This window comes from Crocodylus porosus, unplaced genomic scaffold (genome assembly GCF_001723895.1).
Source record: "Crocodylus porosus isolate Cpor-Errol unplaced genomic scaffold, CroPor_comp1, whole genome shotgun sequence".
Classification (NCBI taxonomy): Eukaryota; Metazoa; Chordata; order Crocodylia; family Crocodylidae; genus Crocodylus; species Crocodylus porosus.
The window spans coordinates 198,355,811-198,380,336 of record NW_017728906.1 but is presented as its reverse complement, the minus strand read 5'-3'; the positions used below and the strand labels follow the sequence as shown (position 1 = coordinate 198,380,336).

The window sequence follows — 24,526 nt, the reverse complement described above, 5'->3', positions numbered from 1 at the left end:
ACATCAGGAGTAGGAATATATAATCCTCTGCTGTGAGACTTAAGCTTTCAGACCTTTGTTGAGCCTGATCCTATAAATGCTTAAATGCTAAGTCCGTACTATATCTTATTTGCGTACCACGTGCACCTTTCCCTGTGATCCTAGGTTGCCTGTCTTAAGCAGGGAAGCTGATTTTTCTTCTCTGGAATAGAAATGGGGAAGAATATTAGAACATAGCATTTTTTTGCTTCTGGCTGCCTAGATGTCTGCCACTTTTTTTGACTCAGCAAGCAGGAAGAGCAGAGTCCTGTGGTAATCCTCTCAGCTGTGGCTATTGGCTGAGCACTGTGGCTTATGCCTGAAGGAGTAATTGAGTTGGCTCAGGGCAGATGAGCTGCTGCACGCAGTCTGCAATAGCTTGATGAGGCTTGTGTGGAAACAACACTTTCCTATTTTCAGGAACTTATGTAAAGAACTGTTTACAGTAAGGAAGTAAGTCTTGCTGCAGCCCTTTGCCAAGGGTCTGGGGCCTAAATTTGCTGCTGTCCTACCATACCAGGTAGTTCCTGTTGCCTCCCCCAGCCTGTCTCCTAGGATGTCACACTTCCTGGACACCCCGTGTTTCTAGGAGGACTTACTTTGTCAAATTCTTATGTCAAACAGTCAGTCATGACTCTTAGTGCTTGTCTTATTTTGGGTGTGTGGTATGTGAGAATATATATAGTTGGGGTTTTTTTAACATGAAGCATAAATACAACCCAGTAACTTGTGCACTTCATTTTAAATAGACTATAACTAGAATCCTACATAACAAAGCCAGCATCTATAGATACTGTCATGGATGGTAATGGAAAAAGTGGATTACATATATCTTGCCATACACTGTCCTAATGTTCTGTTAGAGAAGAGTATGCAGAGGAACTCAAGAAGTGAAAATGTCTGTTATTCTTGAGTATTCTTGCTGTAAGTAAAGAAATTGGTTTTTTATTAGGTGCTTATAAAACCAAAGCCAGTGACATTTCAAGCTACGGTTGTGAGTGAACAGACTAGGCAGTTGGTAACTGAAACATTGCAGCAGGCATCCCGGGTGGCAGAGGCAGGGAATTCTTCTCTCCCGGAGGTGAAAGAAGAACCACAGAGCTACACTGATAGCAGTTCTTCCTCTACAGAGTCCTCCCAGAGCTCCCAAGGTAAAGATCATTAATGACTTTGTTGCTAATTAATATGGTTTCCCTCCCTGTCTTGAAGATGAAAACTAGCTTTGTACAACTTGATGCATCTCTTTTATTACCTTTTAAAAACAAGATCATCCAGCCTGTTAGGACACAGAACATCAGAAGTTTCTACTGACTTGTGAGTCACTTTAATATGTGCCTCATTTCTTTTGTAATAGGGTTAATATCTTGTACAGCTGTTGAGGTTTAAGTTCTGAAAAGCATTTTGAAATTATTTTTTTTAGATTCTAGAGAAGTATGAAATTGTAGCTCTAAATATCAAGTGAAGTATGTAATAGTAGTTCTAAAATAGACTTCACCTGAGCATCATTAGCTCCCTTAATATTAAATTTCCATGTATTTTTAAAAAAAAAAAAAAAAAAGAAAGTCAGGCTCAGTTATTCCTTTGATCCTAACTCACCTGGGCAATGGCATACATTTTAATACTGAGAGCTCTAAATGCATATGGAGAGTATGGAAATCTCTTCATTGGAGGGTTTCAAAAAGTCTGAATAGGAATCTATATGCATGGTTTAGGAATATATCTCTGCAGAAGGTGGAACTAGAGAAAAAAAGGAAAAATGATTCAGTTTTTAAAAGTAAAATCTTAAAAGAATTTTTTCATATACATAGCCCTTCTTCCACTCCTTATCTATTGTATATTTTTTTTGTAAAACTTTACATGTCTGCTTTATTTTTGTAGCAGACAATGTCAGCAGACTTAAAGGAATTAAGATTTGTTTTCTGTTAAATAGATGTAGAGGTCAGATTTTGAATAAGCAGCTGAAACATTTCAGCCCAATGTGGATACCCAGCACTAGCTGTTCAAACGGAAGATTTTTAAGTTCAGCAAAGTTTTTTATAAGCAATTGAAAACAGGGTTTTTCAAATAGAAAGTATTAGGCAACCCTTTCTGCAAGCATTGCTGCTGGATCCAACTATAAGAAAGCCTAAACAGAAAAATTGCAACAAGTTGATTTGATATCCTTGTTCTTTTGTATAACAGATTCCCAGCCTGTTGTTCATGTAATTGCTTCCAGAAGTCAGGATTGGTCAGAACATGAAATTGCTGTGGATACCAGCCCTACAATAATTTACCAGGATGTATCCAATGAATCTCAATCAGCTACTTCTACAATAAAAGCCTTGTTGGAACTCCAGCAAACAACAGGTATGCATTTGGAATCACTTTAAAGCATATAGCCGTCAACTACGTTGTTAAAATAACAATATGACACTTTCATAGTTGAATATGTAGGTTTTTTGGATCCCTTTCCATTTCTTTATTCTTGCCTTTATGCAAGATCAGTTTGAAAGTACTATAGTATTTTCCTGCTGCTTTGACATTTTATAACATATTGACTTCCTGTATATTTAACCTCAATTGGAGTTTATTTTACTAAAAGATACACTTCCAATATTTTTAATCAGTGAAAGAGAAGTTAGAATCAAAACCACGACAACCTACCATTGACCTGAGCCAAATGGCAGTTCCAATTCAGATGACCCAGGAAAAGAGGCATTCTCCTGAAAGCCCTTCAATTGCTGTGGTAGAATCCGAATTAGTTGCTGAATATATCACAACTGGTAAGTGACTTTAAAAAAGAAAAGAAAAAAGTCCATGCTGTAAAAAGTGCGTGTGTAAAGGTGGGGGGGGTGAGGATGACTGGTTTTCAGTTAAAAAAAAAAAAAAAAAAAAAAAAGCTTTTATTTTTGAGGTGTGGACACGGGGTGGTGCTCATTTTCCTTTGTAGTAATATTTTTGGAGAGAAAATTCATGCTTGTCTTCATTTAGAGGGTGGAAGCTGCTGCTTCTGTTCTGCGGTATATTGGAGATTGCGTGTCCCGTTCTGATATAACCGAAGCAAAAGTTCAACACAAACCACTTAAACATATCCTTTATTCCAATCTGGTAGGAAAATGTCAAGATGACCCTATTGCCACCCCCTGAGGAGGATTCATAGGGAAAAAAATGCAAAATGTAACCTGAGCATTATGTGGAATTGGTATGCGAGAGAGGCAAGACTTCCTGGGGAATTTAGCTTGCAAAATTTTACTTGCCCATCAGTGTTGAGTAGGCGTTTTGGGCAGTATAATTACCACCCTCACCTTCCTCATGAGAATGTATAAATAGTTTTTGTGTTTGGTTTGGTGAATTTCCATATCATCTTTACAGTGTCAAATTAACTCTCTGAACTAACGCATCAAACTTGTGATTGAGATTTGACTTTCACTAATGAACTTCCTATATACCTAAGACATTAGGCATGCTTGGATGCTAATGCACTCTGAACCCTCTTTTCTGTTCCTCTGAACATGCCTACCTAAACCGTGTCTCCCAGAAAATGGAATAATCACTTTCTGTCCTCAGGCCTTTTCTCTGAGCCACCTTTCAGTATATTCAGGTGTGAAGGGATCAAGGTAGTTCAAATATAAAGCATTTTTAAATTTCTTAATTAATGTGAGTGAACACTTTCTGTTTTTTTCTATGTGCCAGTTAAGATTTGTGCAGCTGAAAACGGGATTGAAGTGTGCCTATATTTTAAATATACTCTAAAAGACTATTTCAGTGTCTTTCATTAAATGTCTAACCTGGTATTTCCTTTACTTTCATTTTCCCCTTCTGTTCCTCTCCCTTCCACAACTACCTCCTGTACCTCTGATTTAACGTGTGCAGAATTTTTATTCTTACACCACTTACTGTATCTGGCTTCAATTTTGACTGTTTGAGTTGCTCTTTTGTGGATCCCTGCTAAGAAAGCCTTGGCTAAATATTAAAATGTTTTATTAGTGGGCATAAAAAAGACTTGATAACAGGCATGTGCTCTGTTACAGTGCTGCTCCACCTTCTGGTCCCACAGGCTGGATGAGTGGCTCATGGCTCGTCTGCAGACCTGATCCAGTACAAGGTTATATCTAGCACGTGGGTCCATGTCATCCAGCCTGCAGGGCTCCCTCATGCGTCCTTAAATTTGGCAGCAGGGGAGCTGTGGCAGAATAAATTGTTGTGACACTGGGTGCTATGGTACTTAACACTGCCACTGCTCCCCCATCACCATGGGTGAAATTGTGCCACTGCTCCCCCATTGTAAAATTTCAGGACCTGCAGGCCAGATGACATGTCTCCACAGGCTGGAGGTTGAACACCACTGTTCTGTAGCCCTGTCAAAATGATCTTCAATTAACTGAAAACCAGTCATTCCCTGACAAGACCAAACACAATACACTGTGCATGTATTCAAGTTTCTGCTTTCAGATTTCTGAGTCATACTGGAAAAATCCATTTAAAATAATGTTTTTCTGAAAAACAGAAATCCACTCAGCATATGAAAGGTGACAGGAATGAAAGTTTCTATAACATTTCTGACTTCAGTAACTGAAAATAGTATTTTTCACAAATCACATAGTGGTTTACAGAATTACAGGCAATGTGCATGATAGGGGTCCATCTACTTTCCCCACTAATGAAATGCAGTCAGCTATGGATTGAAAAAGGCAGCCTTCATTATAGCATGGAGCTGTGGTTACTTCTCTAACTTACCTCTCACCCAAGCTTAAGTGATCACCTATCTACAAGCGGGGGACATTGAGGCTTGCTGCTTTTTTTTTTTCTCTTTAATGTACAATCTTCAAACTTCATCAGTATTCCCAACTGACTGGATTTTCTGCTAAAATGATTGGTGGTGAAATAATGAACAATATTGACCTATGTTAACTTTGTTACACTTTGCCTAAACCAAAGGATTAGGCACACTTTTTAAATGAATCTAAGTAGGTATCAGGCTTCAGTGTTAACACCCAACTGGGATAAGTGGGGCAGTTCACACACCTTCGTGGTATCATTTTTTGTCTGTCTGCAGACTCAGGAAGACAAGACTGTATAGGTTCTCATTCAGAAGAATATCTACATAACCATATAGGTTAGAAATTTTATTTTTAAATTACGTTTTAAATTCTGCAGAAACTGTTGAGGTCCCCCAGGAAGATCTGGTACAGCATGCAGGCCAGTACTGATTTGATTCAAGTCCGTACTTAGGGCTGACAAGTCAGGTTCCTGTGCTCATTTGAACTTTGGCCTTCCTTTTGATTCCAGCAAAACCACTGGTGATTTCTTGTCACTGTCAGGTCCAAATGTAAACTGGTTTTCATCATATTCTCCTGAGCTTTCCAGTGCTTTGCCAATTTTTCCAGGATTTGAAAATTTTAGTTACCTATTAGTTTAAAGCAAATATTTTATATTTTGTTACTAGCAGGTCTAAGTTAATTGGAGTTCTCCATCAATGCAGTAATTCTTGTTTTAATGGAATTCATTATACTTTGAACTAAGGATCACTCTGCCTATCCTTACCGTGTCATTATGGAGCCATTGCTCTAATTCCAGTGGCTAGTGTTGCCTCTGTTCTGAAAAGTTATTTGAAAAATAGTATCATGGGTTCTGTGCTTGTCTCATTGATTTCTGAACTGTGACTGCCAGCCTTGCAAACTTAACTTTGGATCTCAGGTGTTAATTAAGGTTCTCTTTTTGTGTATTTTCGCCAGTAATTATTCTGTAGCCAAGTCTTACTGTTCTCAGTTATATCTTTACAACCCCATTGCTTCTAGTAGTGTTGTAAAGGTACGAGGGGCAAGGGATTTTTGTTTGTTTTTGCAGTATTATTTACTGCAATATTTTTACTGTATGGTTGGGAGAGATGATGGGCAATCTTCTTCCAGTGGTCTGTGCCCAAAAGCTTGTCGTCATCTCTTCCAGCTATACACGTGATCCAGTAAAAGGTATCCCGAAAAACCTTTGCTTTTCTTACATTTCCTTGACCATTATGGCTGTAATACATGGCGACACTCTTTCAAAGATAAAAGTGTAAGACAGATGTCAGAATTTCTTATTGAATATGCATGCAGTTTCAAATTGGATTCTTTTGTACAAGTTCAGTTTGCACGTCTACCATTTAGGAAGCATCTTTTCCTTTAAAACTGAGCTTTTGTGCATTGAGGTTATTAAGAAAAAACAGGGCCCTGTGATGTCATTTTTAAGGTGCTTCTCAGAATAGAGCTGCATTTTAAAGTTGAAGCTAGCATACAGTCAAGGACTTCATACTCAGATTTTTATTTCATCTATATTTACTTCCATTTGAAGGTAAAACAGTAAAGCAGGTAGCTTCAGTTCCTGCTGTTAGTTCTGGAGAAGTGCCATTAACCTCTTTACTTTCAGTCAGTCATCGCTCGCAGCCCCACCAGCAGTCATCCCAGCCCCAGAGGACTCTGCTACAGCATGTGGCTCAATCACAGACAGCAACGCAGACTTCTGTTGTGGTGAAATCTATCCCCGCATCTTCCACTGGCGCAATTACCCATCTCATGCAGCAGGTTGTACCCTTTCTTTTCCAAGCAGTCTGTAACTATTACTAGGCTCTGTGAACAACGTAGAGTTCCCCCCCCCCACCCCCCAGTAAATTTTTTTCCCTCCACCTATGGCATCGCTTTCACCACACTGATCCCATTAGAGTGAATTTCCCTCACATATAACGAATTTTTGGTATGAAAAGGGTGATCACATAAGCGTGAATTTGCACATACACAACCTGCATAAAGGGAGGGAAACCTGTAAACATATTCCGCGATCTCTTGTATAACCATCATAGCTATGATCCCCAGCTAGGAATACAGACCTACCAGTGTGAGGCCTATGAAGTTTCTACAAGGAGTAGACATAGAATTAGAATTTCCTCTGAATGAGGCCATTTAATTTAATAATTAAGAGATAAGTATTGTATGAAGCATATTATTAGTCAAAGCTTTTGCCCCAAGATGGTCTTAATTCAAACAGGATCATAGGAAATTAGACATGGAAGGGAATTCGTGAGGTCCTCTAGTCTGGCCCCTCCTCAAAGCAGGATCATCCCTAGCTAAACTGTCCCAGCCAGCCAATGTGATACATGGGGCAACAGTATTGGTAGGAAGTTGCAGGAAAAGTTGACTTTGAGAGATGGGAAATGAGGTGGGTCCCAAATATACGGAGAATTGTGGAGGATGTCACAAAGCCAACTAAGCACAGGTAAAGTTACCTGTTAGTGAATTGATAGCTGCCTGTTTAAGCTAGAAGCTGCCATCTTGAGAGATTTCCCCTAAGATAAGCTATGTGTTAGACTAGCCAGCACCTGTCACTTCCCATTCAGCTATCATGGAACTGGAAGTGATCCAAATCCTAGTCTTCCAAGTCTGGTTTTCCTGGTTTTTCATTTGGGGGTGGTACATCAGGGCCTACCTCAATAGCCATTGAGTGCTAAAGGCGTTGGGAGTGCACCAAATTAAGGCATTTTTGCTTTTATGTACAAGTTGATTGCCTGAAACCTTTAAGTTGTTCCATGTTAAGCAGTCCAGTATTCTGTAATGTCATTAGATTGTGTATTTAGTAGTAATTTAGATAATTTCTCATTACTTAAATCATGTGTAACTTTTCTGTTAAGGCTTTAAGCAGCCACACTGCGTTTACCAAGCACAGTGAGCAGCTTGGAACTGAGGAAGGAGAAGTGGAAGAGATGGACACCTTAGATCCTCAGACTGGCCTGTTTTACAGATCTGCCCTGACACAGTCACAGGCACTGAAACAGCAGAAACTGAGTCAGCCGCAGCTGGAACAGACTCAACTGCAAGTGAAAACTCTGCAGTGCTTCCAGACTAAACAGAAGCAGACCATCCATCTGCAAGCAGATCAGATCCAGCACAAACTCCCACAAATGCCCCAGCTTTCTATAAGGCATCAAAAGCTAAACCCGCTGCAGCAGGAGCAGGTGCAGAGCAAACCAGATGCACAGCCCACCCCTCACCACATGATGGCCAAAGAAAGGCAACTCCCTACCTTAGTGGCACAGCCACAGCAAACTGTAGTACAGGTGCTTGCAGTAAAAACCACGCAACAGCTACCCAAACTGCAACAGGCACCAACGGCACAAAAAATCTACGTACAGCCCCAACCCCCCCAAAGTCAAATGCAGCTACCTGCCTCTTCAGAGAAACAGCCAGCGAGTCAGGTAACGGAATATTGATAGCATGCAAAAAATAAAACCGTCACTATTCAAGGAAAAATCAAAACACCAAGTCTGTCACTGTAGCAGTGTGTTTCTTCTGGCAAGAGATAACTCCTTATGCTGGTATTAATTTCCCCATCCAAAGGTTGACACTAGGGAAGAGAAGCACATGTTTATAATATAGGGGAAAAATACATAGAGCTCACAAGTCTATTTTCTTGGACAGTTTCTATAAATTTCTGCCACCAGTGGTGCATGGAACTTGTCCCTAATTATTTCTTTTATTTTTTAGGTATGACGTATTATTGATTTCCGTTCCCGTAGCACTGTCTTTAATCTTTATGGAAATAAAGATGAATACACTGCAGTCTCCTAAGGATCTCCATTGTTCGTCTTCCTTTGTATTTACATCTCCCTTAAGTTAACTATTATTAGAGGAGCAATCTTATTTTCCTTGGGAGGTGAACATGTAAAGACTGAGAGAAATGAAATTCTCCGAGTATTTAACCAACTGCAAAAAAAAAATCCCTACAACTCCCAAGCCCCTTGAGGCTTAAAAAAAAAGAAAGGGACTAAACGTACCAGATGGGGATGTAAATCCCAAAGGAAAACGAGGCTGCTGTGACATGCTGCTAGGAATGTGTCTAGCAGTCCAAAGAGCCTTTCCCCTTGCTTCAATTAAATGTTACCATATCACTGCTGAATCCTTTGTTAAAACACTGAGCTTCAACTGTCTTCCTAGTAGCAAGTATGTTGTTTATACCATATTGTCCAGGTAAATATTGATTAGGATTAAATAAATAATAATTAAACAAACAAACCCAGCTGTAACATGCACAACAAAAATTTGATTTTCAGGTGCAGCAGCCAATTATAACGCAAGGATCCACTGTTACAAAGATAACTTTTGAGGGGCATCAGCCTCCTTCTGTTTCAAAGGTAGCAGGTGGCAATTCTCTGCCCAAACTGGCATTGCCAGTTACAAGCCTATTTCCCATGCAGGCATCCGTGAAGACAGCAGTAGCAGACATTTTGAAAATGTCTATGATGGAAGCTCAGATTGACACAAACATAGAACATATGGTAGTGGATCCCCCAAACAAGGCTTTGTCCACTAGTAAACTCGCTAGCGAAGCAGAACCGTCACCTTGTACCCAGGTGCCGAGGGTGATTGCAGTAGGGATGACGGCAACTTCCATCCCCCAGCAACAGAAATATAAAGAATCCTGTTCAAGTCCTCCTGCTGTTGGTCCTACTTTAACAGAGAGGAAACCGGATGCACAAGGAGTGCCTACAACAAACCAGTTTATTCACATTCAGAATATATCACAAAAGAAAGCTGAAGAGATTTCATCTGAAATTATTATCCAGGTAAGAGGAGACCAGAGCAAGTAGAAGTTAAAGTTTGAGCTGCGACCTCTGCACTAACTTGGTCTAAAGCATTAAAAGCAACTGAACAATGTTCAAGGTTTCTTTCCCTGCCACTTCCCCCCTTATTTTATTTTTTTTATTTTTTGATGTTCTCTCTTTAATATTAAGCTCTTTACCACTAGAAAAATGTCTGGCCCTTTTTGATGCTGGTCACTGCATTCTGCTTTGCTTTACTGTTAAGGAAACAAGATAGCTCACTAGATTTTGCAAACCACCTTCTAGCCAAAATACATTTTGCTGTAGCCATTAGAGAGATGATTTGCCTTTTTCACAGTGTCTTAAGTTTTATCTCTGTAAGGTAACCTTTTGCAAATTAGAAAATAAGATCCAATTTCAGTAAAGGATATTAAAAACATATTCTTAATGAGATGCATGCTTATCAGGATTGTTTTGTTACTTAACAAGACTGTGTCCAGTGTAAAAAATTAAGCAGATGCTTACATCCTTTGCTGAATTAGTCTGTGGAAATGAGTGTGAACCTTAATTTTTTTGCCCATTTTTAAATTGCTTTTTATTTTGATATTGCATTGTGCAGTAGCATATGTTCCAGAGTACAGACCACAAAAATGTTGAAATTTTAGTCATCTGAGATCTCACTCGGAGCTTCATGTCATTGGATCTTTGCAGAGATGTGGACAGGGTGCCTGTGTTTGTATGCAAGTAAACTGTGTGTGGGTTAGAGAGGTTTTGCTGTACATGTGTCTCAGAAAGAAATCTTAAATTTATCATTTTTATACACAGATTACAACTAAACTAACTTTTGTAGACACAGTCAAAGCTTTGATCCTTGTTGTAGTACAATGTCTTGAAGAGACAGAACCAAAAGGTAGATTATATTTACTCTGGTGCATCTGTATTTTTAGATACTTTATATTATGCTAATCCCTGTGCTCAACATGGTACAGTGTGGGCTGTCTGAAAATCAAAATACCGTTCTGGCTATCAGTTTTTATTAATAAAAAGAGCAGGGTAGCACCTTGAAGTAACTTGTTCAGAAAGGTATGAGCTACAACTTTTTTTTTTGTCAGATGTAAATATAGTTTTACAGCATCTAATAAAAATTACAACTCAGTGATGACTGTCACCTATTCTGTTTTCCTTTTAATGCAGCATTTTCCCTTGGCAAAGGTTTTTTCAGTCCTTTGGGCAGTCTGGCTCTGTTCTTTTCAACTAAAATTGGACTCCCAGTTGACTATGAATTGTAGATACAGCATCATATCAGAAGCCTTTTCCACAGCATACTTAGTCTAAATAAGTAAGACAGAAAAGGGTGGGTTTTTTTCACCCCATCTTTTAAAATACAGGAAAAGCAAGGCAGAGAGATTGTGACTTGCTTGTGGTTACATAGGAAGTTAGTGGCAGTTGGCAAATTAATCCATATCTTTTGCGTCTCAGCCAGTGCCATAACCACAAGGCTGGTTTTTTGGTTTTTGGGTTTTTTTGTTAATTCCATTTATTTCAATTTATCTTCCTGAAATCCTGGAGAATGACCATTCAGTGTTGTAATCAACTTAGTTTGTTTTGACCTTATTGTTGCAATGTTGATTACTGAGCAAAATAAATCTTTCTAGGACTTTTAGAGTTGACCAGAAATATTTCTCTTCAGCTCATATACAAAACTGCCTCTTACTTACCTGTGAAAATAATTCATAATAAAACTAATTTTTTTCTTTCTTTCAGACTATCCCGCAGTATTCCATCCCTTGTCACTCCAGCTCCAACGTGGTAGTGGAACCCAGCGGGCTTTTGGAGCTCAACAACTTCACAAGTCAGCGTCTTGATGATGAAGAGACAGCAATGGAACAAGATGCGGACAGTAGTACTGAGGATGGCACTGGACCCAGTCCCTCTCAGAGTTCTGCTGAACAGTCCTAGTGACGCGGGAGACTGGAGTGCACTTTAAAATATCTTGGGAATTGAGTGTCCAAGATGCCCTTGTATTGTGATGTATTAGAGCACTTTGCCTGTTAGAGTTGTTCAATGGACCCTTGAAGCATCAGCGTGTTTTAACGAGTATTGCAGAAGCCACATCTTAACTGTTTCCAAAAACATGTGATTACCAAGGTGCATCTGTGACAGTAGAATGTACTCCTTTAAAAAGGCAAATCTCCAGTGAATTGAAAAGATGAATATAAGTTCTTGCTATCAAGCCCTTGATTAGGTATTGAAACCTCTCTCAGTCAAAAGGGCCCTTTGTTTTGTTGTGTTGTTTTTTGTAGCTATTGAGCAAAATGCCATCACAAAAAGAATATTTAGATATTTGTATTTTTAAAGAGCATGTGAGAGGAAAGGTCTTCCTGACAGTGCTGGAAGAGCCCTGGGAATTTCAGACTTGTTTAGCTTTCTTGCACTTGAGCTCAGTTGGAGTTCAGATTTTTAATAAGCCTAAAAATGTAGTTTATTTTTTTAAATACTTGTTGGTGAATGTTTGGAAATAAGCAGAATTGCTAACAGGTAGCAGCGAAGTTTGCTGGTGAAATTTTGTTTTTGTATTTTACAATAAATACGCTAATTTAATGTAAAAGCATTTCTTCTTGTGCCATGAGCACAAGAAATGCTCATTTTAGTTTAATTAGTTAACTCTGATTATTTATTTAAATAAAAATTTAAAACAAGGCCAAGTTAATTAACAAGTTCCTGTTAAACAGGCAAATGGTTTCATTCTAACGCTGTAGGATGGGAGAAATGTTCTAGTTCAAAGCAAATTTTCAAAACCAGAGGGAGGGAGAAGAAAGTGGGGAAACGAGATGTCTAAAGGTTGAAACTGAGTATTCAGATGTGTGCTGAGGCTTTTAAAAATCTGTATTTTACTCTTACATGCTGTTTCTAAAATTGCCTTTTTGAGAATTTAAAAGCTTAAATCATTTACCGTTGTAGGTTTCTGAGGTTATCATGAGCCCCATGATTTGAATTGTTCATGCAATATGTTGGTGTTTTGTGATTGTTACAAGCCAGAGAGAGAGAGAGAAAGAGAGTTGGGTGCAGATTGGATGTTAAGAACCAGTTTTAATATATTCTGGTAATGAAGACAATATTTTTCTTTTTTTTTTTTTTTTTTTAAATGTACATAGAAACAAGTTTTTAACTGTTTTGTATAGATTTCATTATAAATAACAAAGCATTTTAAGACTTAGACATATCATCAATTGTATATACATCTATCATTCTAACTGCCCATTTTTTTGGTGCTGAAGTACTACTGTAAGTAGAATTCATCCAAAGTCTAATACAGTTTTTGCGTCAATCTTTTTTTTTAATTGTGTTTTTACTCTTGATATTGTAGTTAATGTACCAACTAGAGTTAAGAGTCTAAAGTACAGAACCTAAAATGATGGATTTGTCGGGAATATCCATGTATGTAAGAATACTGCAGTATCCTCTAGAGGGTGCTGTTGGTTTTTCTTTTAGCTCCTGCTTACTTCGTTTATAAAGTCTTCTTGACTTTTTTTTTTTTTTTAAACTTCTGGCTTTTCTTTTCACTGCAATCCCAAATGCCACACTTGTAGGGTAAAGAAAAGCATTCAGCTTTAACATTAGGGAACACTAGTCAATAGGTTAAGAGTTAGTTGAACTCTTTTCTGCAGTAATTGTCTTACCACCGAATTGACAGATGCTTGTTTCTCTGTTCTTCGCATAAAAGATTAGAGGGACTTTGGATGAAGAGAAGGGAGTATCTGAAAAGGAATATACTTTACGCCTTTTAAAAAATGTATATAGGAATATTGCCAGATTGTTTTGAAGTTTTAGTTTTCAGTAGCTGTATTACGTTAGTAGGAGAGGATATCTAAAGTATGACCCAAGGTAGCTGTCCTCTCTCTGCAATTGTTGGGTCTTACAAAGCTGAACAACAGGAGACTTTCTTGCTAGTGGACTCAGGCAAAGAATCATTTTTTATTCATCTGTCATAGACTAGTCTTCAATATTTATTGAAGTGGAGGCCTGGATGACAAACCTTATAAAGAAAGACTAAGGGACATAGCCCCTGGGCTCCCTCTCCCCCCCACTTCTCCCACCTAACAGGGCTCAGCCCCCCCAAAAACAGGGCAGCAGCAGGCATTGCCTTAGGACAGCCCAGCTGTAGGGTCCTGCAGCAGGGGTGGAGGGGTGGGCATGCTGAGCTACCCTGTGCACTCACACCCAGGATTACAGCCAGCAGGTACGTTTCTTTTAATCCTTTTTTTTTTTTTTTTTCCCCCATGGACTTGTGGGGAGGGCAGATCGAGACCCCCAAAGTGCAGGGGAGAGGGGTAGGGAAAGGGTGAATCATTCACCCCTAGCCTTGGCTCCCTCCTGCACTGTGGGGATTGTCCCATGACCTGACCCGGGCAGGTCATGGGACAATCAGAGCCAAGCACCTCCTCCAGAGGCATGGTGGTGGGGAGGGCACATGGTTCCCTTATCTTTGCATGGGCAAGGGGGGCACAGCTGCGAGCTGGGCTCAGCCTTTGTTCCATGTCTCCGCACCTCACCACCACCGCTTTGAAAGCAGCAGGCACTGCTATGTGCCTTGCTGCCCGGCCCGCCCATTGGCGGAACGCACATGGCAGTGCCCACCACTTTCAAAAAGCAATGGTGGTGAGGGGTGGAAACACACAGCAGAGGCTGAGCCCAGCTCGCAGCTGTGGCCTGCCCGTGCAAAGGTTGGGGCCATGTGCCCTACCCCCAGCTGCCCACCGCCGCACCTCTGGAGGAGCCTCCAGGATCCTGGGGATGATGTGGGGCAGGGTGGGTGCATCACCTCCAGCCTGGTGCAGCCAAAGCTGGCCCCACTCCAGCCCCAGGACTGGGGCAGGTGTGGCACTTGGGGCTGGGAGGTGGCCAAGGCTAGCACAGCCAGCATGGTGTGGCCAGGAGGCAGCCGAGACTCGGACTGGTGCAGCCGGGAGGTGGCTGGGGCTGATGCGGTGCAGTGCCACTCCCCCCAATTCCCACCCCCAGCCCTTTCCCCACCCTTTGCAATACTCTGTGGCAGAAAGCCATCTTGGTTTCTCCCCAAAATCTCTGCCCTTTCCCATGCTTAGCCCCCCCCCCATTTTTTTTTTCCTGCCTATGCTAAGGGATCTCGTACTGTTCAGCCTGGGGAAGAGAAGACTGAGGGGGACTCGGCAGCCGTCTCTATGTAAGTGGCGAATATCGGGAGCTGGGAGAAAAACATCACTAAGGTGACCCAAGGGTGGACAAGGAGCAATGGCCATAAATTGTTAAAGGATGGTTTCAGTTTGGATGTAGGGAAGAACTTTATGGTAATGGTCACCAGAATCCGGACTGGACTTGCCAAGGAGGGGTGCAGTCCCCAATCTTGGAAGTTTTCAAGAGGAGACTGGACAGACACCTCGCTGGGATCATTTGATCTCAGCAGTTTTCCTCCCTAGAGCAGGCAGGTTGAACTCTGTTCTTTTGAGGTCCCTTCCAGGTCTTAATTTCTATGGTATGATTTCTATGATATTCATAAAAATGTATCTCGTGCAGATGAGATGCAGTCCTGTGGCTTGTGCCACATTGTTGCTGTCAGCAGCAGTCTTGTATTTTGTGGGGGGGTCCCTGTGACTTAGGGAGCTAGGAGTGCTGGGAGAGAGAAGGTTTTACTGTTTTTCTTTGTAAACTGCCCCAGAAGTTCACAGGTTTTCTCTTAAAATAGAACTCTAGGCTCAAATTTGTGCGTGCCATTTTAGAAGAAGTGTAAGTTGCATGCAATTCCTAGCCAAAACAGATCAGAAAAAAAAAGTTATCACTTACAACGTACTGCATATATACACACATCTAAAGTTATGGCCTAGCTTGGCTTCTCAGAACACACTTTTGTATCATGCTGCTTTTGTGAAGAGGTTCACTGGATGAACTATCACTAGGTGAACTATCTTGAATTGCAGTGTCCTTAGCAGATTAACGTGGAGGCTCGTAACACTGCTGTAGAAGAGAGGTAGGTGTTTTTCCAGATGGATGACTGGGTACATGTTAAATGGCTTGGCTAGCCAGCAGAAGCCTCAGCTTCTGTTTCTGTGCCAAGTTGAAACTTCTCTCGTGATGTTTTCTCTAAGCAGTTATGAATTATTGTTTTGAATTATTTTAGCTATTCTATGTTGCCATAATCTGTTTTCACTGGTCACAAACCTACAAAATGGGATAGACTTTGAGCCTTAGATCCAGACCATACTTTTGTTTTTCAGCAACAAGTAGTTGAAAGTACAGTATCACCAATTAAATTTCCCTTCCCTTTGCAGTTCCTCTTCACATACTTGCAAATACTATGGGCACACATACAGATCCCCCCTTTGAGTTACCATGTCCAATAAGCAGCTCTCACTACCTACCATAGAATCATAGAAGTTGGGTCGGGAAGGACCTTGTAGATCTTCAAGTCCGACCCCCGGCCTGGGCAGGAGAAAAAGCTGGGCTCAAATGAGTCCAGCCAGGTAGGCATCAATCCTCCTCTTAAAGACCCCCAGGGTAGGAGCCAGCACCACTTCCCTTGGAAGTTGGTTCCAGATCCTAGCCGCCCTGACTGTGAAGTAGTTCTTACAGATGTCTAATCTAAACCTCCTCTCCAGCAATTTATGGCCATTATTCCTTGTTATGCCAGGGGGCGCTTGGGGAAACAAGGTCTCTCCCAAACCCTTCTGGTCCCCCCTAGTGAGTTTATAGATGGTCACCATAATTCACTGTTGCCTGATTAAAGACCATCTTCCTGAAATGAAAGAGTTTATTTCGTCCCTCTTCTTTCACACTCAATAAGCTGAAAGTAAGCTCTGTATAGTTCTGTTCCTCTTGTTAATATTCATAGTTGCATCATAGTAAGAAATTATAATTTAATAGGCAACTAATGGCGAATTAGAAAATCAGTAGTGTTTAGTATTGGTGACTTCATCTTTTTTTGAGCTCTTTGGATTCAGACTTCGAGGTGGATTAATAGGCTGCAACGTGATACAGTGATGCTATCAAGAAAACAAATGTAAAGATACATAGTCAAACATAGAGTGGTAGGAAGTAATAAAATGTATTAATGTGGCAGAGGGCTTGGAGAGTTTAAAGACACCATAATCTAGCCACAGCAGCCTGCACTTCCCCTGGGGGAGTGTTGGGGGAGAAGGATTGTCATGCTTGTGGCTACTTTAAAATCAAGTGAAAGTATTTTGAAAGGGACTGAAACTCGGTGGGGAAGGAAGATGGAGAATTAAAACCAAAGTACACTGTTGGTTTGAATTTCTAGCAAAGCGTAGAAGGAGTTACCTGGAGAAGGTGGGAATTTTCACAAACTTTTTATGGGATAGGAATAAAACAAACACTCATAACATGAGCAGGAAAGGAGACATAAATGTAATGACTAAATTGATGGGGGGGGCTTGCTGTAAAAGAACAAAGTTTGGTGTAAGTTAAGATCATGTTTAAAAAGTCAGATTATGAAATAGTAAGAATACTTCAGGGCATATGCTCTGTTTGTCTAAGGGTGAGGGTGTAAACAATTACTGAAGTGTAGCAGTGGTATACTTAAACCACTGCCCAATATGAAAATGCCGAGATTGTCTGCCCTGATGAACGTGCATCATAAATACAGACTGCACTAAATGAGTTCAGTGTTGTGGAACACGCGGAGGGTATTTTATAGCCAAAGCTAGTCAACTACTGGAAAAACGTTCAATACGTGTCTCCCATACTGGGGAAGAAATCGAGTGATTAATTCTGTTTGGCCACTCTAATTCATATCAATTTACTGAGTAGCAAACTCATAGTATAGTGTCCAGGCAGCTTTACTTCAATCTTCAGATGAACATTTTTATCGCTGGATGGATTTATAGTATTTCTCCTAATGTGGTAAGGGACCTCCATGGAAGCCACTAGGTTAATATTCTCATCGATTTAAGTCCTAGAGAAGGAAGAAAGCACTAAGGCTGGAAAAAAGCTAATGTGGTACTGCTCTGATTTGTCTGTTGCTGTTGTCAAGTTTAACTCCAGGCCTTCAAATGAAAAACCTGCTTTGCAATAAGAGATGCAAGCAGCTCAAATATTTAGATATCAAAAAGGAGGTTCAGAAAGGGAATTTGTTCAAAGTCTGTAAGTACATATCCAGGGAGAAGATAACTAAGAGTCAAGAGCCCTTTAGCAGATAGACATAAAGGCTGGAAATTCAAGTAGGAAAATACAATAAGGGAATAAAACTAAGGATAGCTGAATTTGTTACCCAGGGAATGTATCCTACATTGCCTGGAGCTTTAAAGTTAAGACGGGATCTTTTTGAGAAAGATATTCAACAAGTGTATAGATTTCTGGATGAAATCTATTCTCTGTTTCATAGAGGAGGTCAGTCTAGGGCAATGGACAAATAAATTAGTCGGGATGTAACACGCTTCACTCATGGTGACTGCCCACGCTTATCCCATAGTAAGCAGAAGTTAACTAGTGGTTTATGCTGTTGCCTTGAGGACTGAATTCCTGCTGTTTAGCTTTCACCAGGTGCGCCTACACATGCACTTACAGCACCTGAATAAACTGCAGAGCTTATTGCTCTGGAGTTCATTGCTCCTGGGCGCACCCTTTGAACCTGCACCTGCGAGCAATGAACTGCGGAGCAATAAGCACCACAGTTTATTCAGGCACAGTCCATGGAGCAGAGGGCCCTGGGGGTCAGCATGCCAGCCCAGGGCTGCTCCCCTCACTGTGCTGTGGACAAGCTGGTTGGGGCATGGTGGAGCTTCAGCAAGCAGTTAACCAGCAGGCCGTCCCCCGCACTGAAGCACCCTTGTGCCCCAGTCAGGTGCACAGCATCTACATGTGCACTGCTGCAGAGCTTTTCATAGTTTCCAGCTAAAGCAAAATTACTTTCCTGCAACAGGCCTTTTTCAAAGGGTTTCCCAAGCCCTTTCCCTGTTGGTCAGGACAGGAACCACCTCTTCTGGAAGTTTAGTCTGCCCAATTTGGCGCATGCTGGTGCTTCCCTCTGCATCCTCTGGCCTCCGTAAGTCCTGTACATCTGGTATAATCTTAGGTCTTCTACTTGCCTGAGCATCCTGCACGTTTTGGTTCCTGTACTGTATAACTAAACCATTTTAAGAATGATTTAGCTGCAAGAAAGTAAAGGAAACGGCTCCTGCTTTGAGATTTGAGTAACTCGATTCGAAATGTGCAGTTAGTTAATCTCTGAGCACTTGGCTTCTGCGTATATCCTCATTTATAGACATCTGTCCATTGTATGTGATCTCAAAAGTGCTGTGCTCTTGGCTCTTAAATCACAGCTACAAACGGCAGCTGTTGTACTGGCAGTTACAAAAATACTAGCTTCAGGCTTTTGGGAGCAAGGAAATTGATACAGACAAACCTGTAAGAAGTGTGGTATTGATGGAAACGGAAGTTAATTTCTTTATTTTTCTGTCAAGTAAAGTCAACATCTCCTTTCTTGGGTCATTATTGTTCCCTTTCATCAGGGTGGAAAATGGGACTTTTTTGTTTGAGGCTGCAACTTGATTTTCACCTGCAAGTGATACTCTTTCCCCAGGGATGCTGTAGCTCATTTGCCCCCTTCTCATTAGTTAAAGGGGTAGATAAACATACACATTTTGCTGTTTACATTTTAATTTGGGTTAAATTAATTGCTGGCAAATCTCTCCTGACTTCAGTGGAAGTAGATAGGCATTTATGGATGTGCCCCATGTTCAAAACACACAGCTACAAAACTGTTTTCCCTCATTGCTTTCTTTTTGGTACTCCCTGCTTCTCAGAATATTCTCATGGATCTTTTCTTTTTTTACTTCACCTCCAAGACATTTATAAGGAAACATAGCAACAAAATGTACCTTATAATTCTTCTGAAAAACTTTTGGCTTGAGTTTTAGGTTCAGTTCCTATTTTTATCTGAACAAATTCATGGATTCCTATTCTGCACGTCTGTGTGTACACACAGGTCCTAAGCACATATCTATACTGTAGTTATATTGTGTGCTCTTCCAACTATTTGGGCCCAACACCCCCCGCCCCCAACTCAATGAAGGCTCATGGAGGGACATATGAACATTGTGTATAAATCCAAATGTGAATGCCAGAGCCCGAGTGTCTGCAGTCTCTCACTTCTCGAGCACATGGTGATCTGTGCTTTGAATCCATGCTTGCAGTCATTTCAAAGGCCAAGGCAGCTGGAACCTGCCCAATTTGCAGCAAGGATGCAGACAAGTTCATTCGGGTCCTGGTAGTCTTCCAGTGCCTTCCCACAATTCCCCTTGAGGGACAAGCTCCTGTAACTGATTGGGATAAGAAGTCCTTGGGTGTCTTGTGCTAGAGGGTGCACAGGTACACCCAGCTGAGTGATGCAGAGATGTTGAGGATGCAGTAGTGTAGCTAGGAATTTATTGAGGAACTTGTAGTCAGGCTAGACTGACATGAATGAATGTGTCAGACCCAAGAGGAAATCCCTTGGGTTGACTAGTGTAGGCTTACCACTAAGCACCGAGTTTTTACTTACCAGCTTTCTTTCAATCACCTGGCAGAAGTGTTTAGGATATTTTTGTGAGGAATTAATTCATGGAAGGCCAATATAATGTTTGGAAATAAACCAAGTTGAGAGCTGCAATAAAATGTGAGAGAGGGAGCTCTGTTAAGTGAATTGGAGGCTTGTATTAGATCTGTTCCAGCAAGTGTGGCCTGGCAGGTAACCACCTAGCTAAAAGCGCCTACCCACGGTACACAGGGACAAGAAAACAATTCAAGTTTGGACCAGTCAGTACTGAATTAAATTGCCTCTGTCTGTTGCAGGTGGTAGAGCAGAATAAATGACCAAGGCAACCTCGCAACTCTGATGTCTGCTATGAATGCTAACTGGTTGACTTAGATGCACGTCCTTTACAGTAAAATAATATGCAGGCCTTTATTTTCTGCACTAACAACAGAATCGGAATTGAGTTGCTAGGCCCCATTTTCACAAGCATGTGTCAATGCCCTGATAACTTCCCAATTTGTGGCAACTTAAGAAGAAATCAGAAATTAAGGGCTGGAAGGGACCTCACCCCTTTCCTACTTGCACCCTTGCATGCACTCTTTTTCCCTTCCTTGCTTCCTTCCCCCCTACCCTGCATTCCCAGACCCTGTGCCCATGCCCTAAGTGTGACGACTCCCTTTGGAGCCCTAAAACAGCTTCTTAACCTATCAGAAGGATCTCTGTAGAACAGTTAGAGGTCACATCTCCATCTAGGAGATGAGAGCTCTACTTCTGCAGAAATCCCAGACCTTGTAGTGTAGGGTACAAGGGTGCACAAAGGCAGTGTGGCACTGGACTGGCTGAATAGCAGCCTCCTTGATTAATGCTTACTAGAATAAACTACTTTTTCTGTACAACTCAGAGGATGCAGATGCAATAAAGAACAAACATGATAAAGGATGAAATGGGGAAGGGAATTAAACTTTGGAGTTGTGTGTTGGACAGGTGTTTTTAATCCTTCTCAGGCAGTGATACTGTTCACAAGTGTTGAGAGAGCAGCTTTGTTGGAGCCAGTTAACTTGCATCAGTTAAAGTTACATAACTGTAGCCTGTATACATTATAAAATGCATGGGTAAAAGTAGTGGGTAAAAGCCCTGGGCATTGTTCAGGTAGGAGGCATATCAGGCGGTCATGTGTGACAACCTACTGGAGTCACTGGATGGAAGAACCGCATATACCTCCCAATAAGACCCTGCCCCACTCCCCCTAACTTCCAGGTAAGTTGCTTTCAATGGTTGGAACTGTTCTGCTTGCTTTATAAATGGAGCTTTCTTGTGTTTTACGTTAATAAAATTAATTTGAAACATGAAATCAGGAGCTAGTCACCTGGGTGACCGTGCTGACTATTCCTGTGAGTAATTCCCAGCAACAACCACTTGTGAAAAGAACAGGAATTCTGAGCGATGCTAATGTGCCAACACTAATCTATCCCAGAAATTCTTCTAGATACAGAAAGTATTAGATGGGAGCCCTTTGCTCTGTGGGGATGCCACAAATGGAGGAAGAATCCAGAGGTGGCTAGAGGAACAGGAAAAAGCAGAAGCAAGTGACCCATATGAAATATGCCTGAAGAATGCAAAAAGTTGACTGAGATTTGTAGTATGTCTGGGGTTTGTGTTCCAGCGCTCTGATGGAAGGCATGCAAGAGGCTTGAGACGATTCGGGTTGAGTTTCTTGCTCCAACGCAGACGTCCTTGTGACCTTGGATACTCACCTTCTCTGTGTCCAGAGGGACAGAATACTTCCTGAAATCTAAGGAGTTATGAAAACAACATGTCAGAGCTTGAGGGTCTTGGGTATTTTGGATATTTCCTTTCTGTAATAAGTAAGTATACAGAAGGTCATTTTTCATACCTGTGAATGATCTTCTCTGAGTGTCTGGTTGATAGGAGTGACAGCGTAGCTACATGTTTGAGGTGTGCAATGGGGGGGTCCAGGAGATGGTAATGTTTCAGGATCATCTAGATGACTACTAATTAGGTCTCTAGTTTTAATTTATGTGAGCCTATCGATCTGTCCCAATCAAATGTTAGTCTGCTACCAGCACCTGTGTCAAGTAATTACCAAATGGCTTTTAGAAGGAGATGGTGTATTAAGTCAAGACGTGGCAAGATGAGAAGATCTGTTTAATTCTAGTACCAATATGGAGGCTTAGAGGACCCACGACCTTTGATGATGAAGATACAATCACTGCAGTTGGGGGCAGTGATATATTTCAGGAGACCTTTGCTACCGATCTTCACTTGCTTATTTTCAGTTCCTATGTGTCTGCTGCTTAAGGATACTTCAATCCAAAAAAAAAAATTCTCTGCCACCCTTGAGCAGAGGAGTGAGCTACATCACATGTAATCATCCTTGTTGGGAAAGCTTATGTGCCGCCAGGGTAAACCCCACATTCCTCCTTTAGATCTTCTCACTGCGTAAGTCATCTGATTTTATTTATTGGGAAGGTTTTATTATAAAAATGTAAATAGCTCAAACGGAGGTTTTACCCTAGATATTCTGATTGAATTGGCTTAGATTTGGGGTCAGATGCATTTTGACACCATGCTCCACGGTCCCAATGATATTGTAAGGTGTCCTGCTTGACCTCTGTTCTGAAAGTGCTGCTGCATTCCCTCAGTGAGACTGCAGACACCCCAGCTCTGGCAATCGGTGGATTCATGTACTTGGATTTAAGCATGTCCTTCCATGAGACCTTCGTTGAAAAAAGCTTCTAAATCTTCTCCAGCTCCGAGAACCACCACCATGGAGAGGTAACACGGTAGGGTCATCCCTACTCCTCTCTGCTATGCTGCCCCAGTACAGAACAGAAGCGAGAATTGCAGTTTTCAATGCAAGGGAGTGGACTGTCAACTTTCTGGAAGATTGGTTGTAACCTTTATATAAATTAACATGCATACATACATACATACACAAATGTTTGTATAAACTTTAGTGCCTTTCGTGGGAGGGGAAGGTTAATAACATGGACTATACAGCTATGCCTCTTTTAACATTGTCGTTATGTTCTTGAATAATGCAACTTTAAGTGAAATGGTGTTAAGCGAATCTAATTACGTCACAGTAGTTGCCTACTAGCAGGTGATGGCCAAATGTTATAACTGAACATTGCATGACTTTAAACGAGTATGTTCTCTAATAGATCAGCGATGTAATAATGAAACAACGTTAACCGGGATGAAATTGAGTAAGGAGTACCTGTATTTATACGCTTAATTTTGCCAGTTGTGGTGTTTAAAGCTTGGGACAAGGCATCCAGTCTAGAATTGGACTGAGGTCACCAGCTCAACTACTTGATGCTGCAATGCTGGCATGGAAGACGCCTGTACATGACTTCTTTTATTGTGGAAAAGCTGCTGCACATCAGCTTCCACATGGCTCTTGACAGAACGTGACCTTGATCCAATGGCAAGGAGACCAAGATGACTGGGGATGTCATTCTGCTGCAGCCTCTATCTGCCTTCAGCCTTTGAGATGAACATTTTCCACCTGCTCCACTGTTGAGGACTTGTAGACTCATAGCTGGTGGCTGGGCAGGCTTGTTACAGTGGTGACCTGTACTCACTATGTCACAGCACCGTCAAAGAATACATGTTGATTTTCAGGAGGGAAACCATTGGTATCTGCTGTCCTCATCACATCCTGGTGGTGTTGCTGCTTGGTCCACAACTGCTTATTCATCAGAGTTACCCCTGCTTATTTCACAGCTAACCTTCCCTGAAGGTCTTTCCACTATCTACCACCTGTGGACGTTCTGGGTAGCAGTACAGCTCTGCCCCTCAGCCCCATATTACTGATGTAGAGTAATAATAATGACACTGATTATTTTCCCTAGGACTGCAATCCAAGGTGGCACTGATCCTTAGTACGAGTGACCTAGGACATTCTGCCAGAGATTACAGGATCTGAAAATCTCTGTAACCTGTGATCAGTTCTCTTCCTTTAAAAACAAATTTGGCTGTACTTGTTGAATTGCAAGTTGAAACCCTAATAATCATTTCATTATTAAAGAAACAAGTCTGTATGTGAAAAAAGTAGGTGGTTTCCGTCTGGTTCCCCATGTTGGCATAGTTGAATTAGGCCTTGGAGACTGAAATTGGCTCACTTCTAGAGCTGGTCTTATCTAGCTAGGATTGACGTACATCAGTGGTTTAATGTGGGAGAAACTGCCCTCCTATTTCTTGTGCTGTCGCTGTCCTGTGAATAAATACATGACTTCATTTTCTCTTTTTTTTTCTTTGACATTTTATTTATTAACCAATTCAACTTATGAAATAACAGATTTAAAGATGCATCCAGTCCTCTAAAACTCAAGATGACAGGTATCTATCTTCCATCAACAGTGCTCACTTAACCCAAGCCAGTGTTCACAGGAGTCTTATCTTTTTTTCTTCTCTTCCTTTCAGTTTCTGGC

The 24,526-nt window shown here is 41.2% G+C and overlaps 1 protein-coding gene and 1 long non-coding RNA gene across 6 annotated transcripts in view; both read left to right on the top strand.

Annotated features, from left to right (window-relative positions):
• The window catches only part of EMSY (EMSY, BRCA2 interacting transcriptional repressor), a 44,500-nt gene extending 31,519 nt beyond the window's left edge, over positions 1-12,981 (top strand). For 3 of the 5 annotated variants that reach the window (XM_019530466.1, XM_019530465.1, XM_019530463.1), the window contains 7 exons: positions 971-1,169; positions 2,200-2,364; positions 2,625-2,780; positions 6,403-6,557; positions 7,658-8,221; positions 9,077-9,589; positions 11,330-12,981. In XM_019530466.1, the coding sequence (XP_019386011.1) occupies positions 971-1,169; positions 2,200-2,364; positions 2,625-2,780; positions 6,403-6,557; positions 7,658-8,221; positions 9,077-9,589; positions 11,330-11,524 (1,947 nt within the window). In that variant the 3' untranslated portion in view covers positions 11,525-12,981. Of the gene's footprint in view, positions 1-970; positions 1,170-2,199; positions 2,365-2,624; positions 2,781-6,402; positions 6,558-7,657; positions 8,222-8,510; positions 9,590-11,329 lie in introns of those variants that run through there. The other 2 variants (XM_019530464.1, XM_019530467.1) reach the window with 2 other exon arrangements.
• A 6,296-nt stretch (positions 12,982-19,277) lies between these two features.
• On the top strand, positions 19,278-24,146 carry LOC109306848. Its single transcript, XR_002100128.1, has 2 exons — positions 19,278-22,873; positions 23,338-24,146. It is a non-coding gene; the product is annotated as an uncharacterized LOC109306848 (long non-coding RNA).
• The last annotated feature ends 380 nt before the right edge of the window (positions 24,147-24,526 follow it).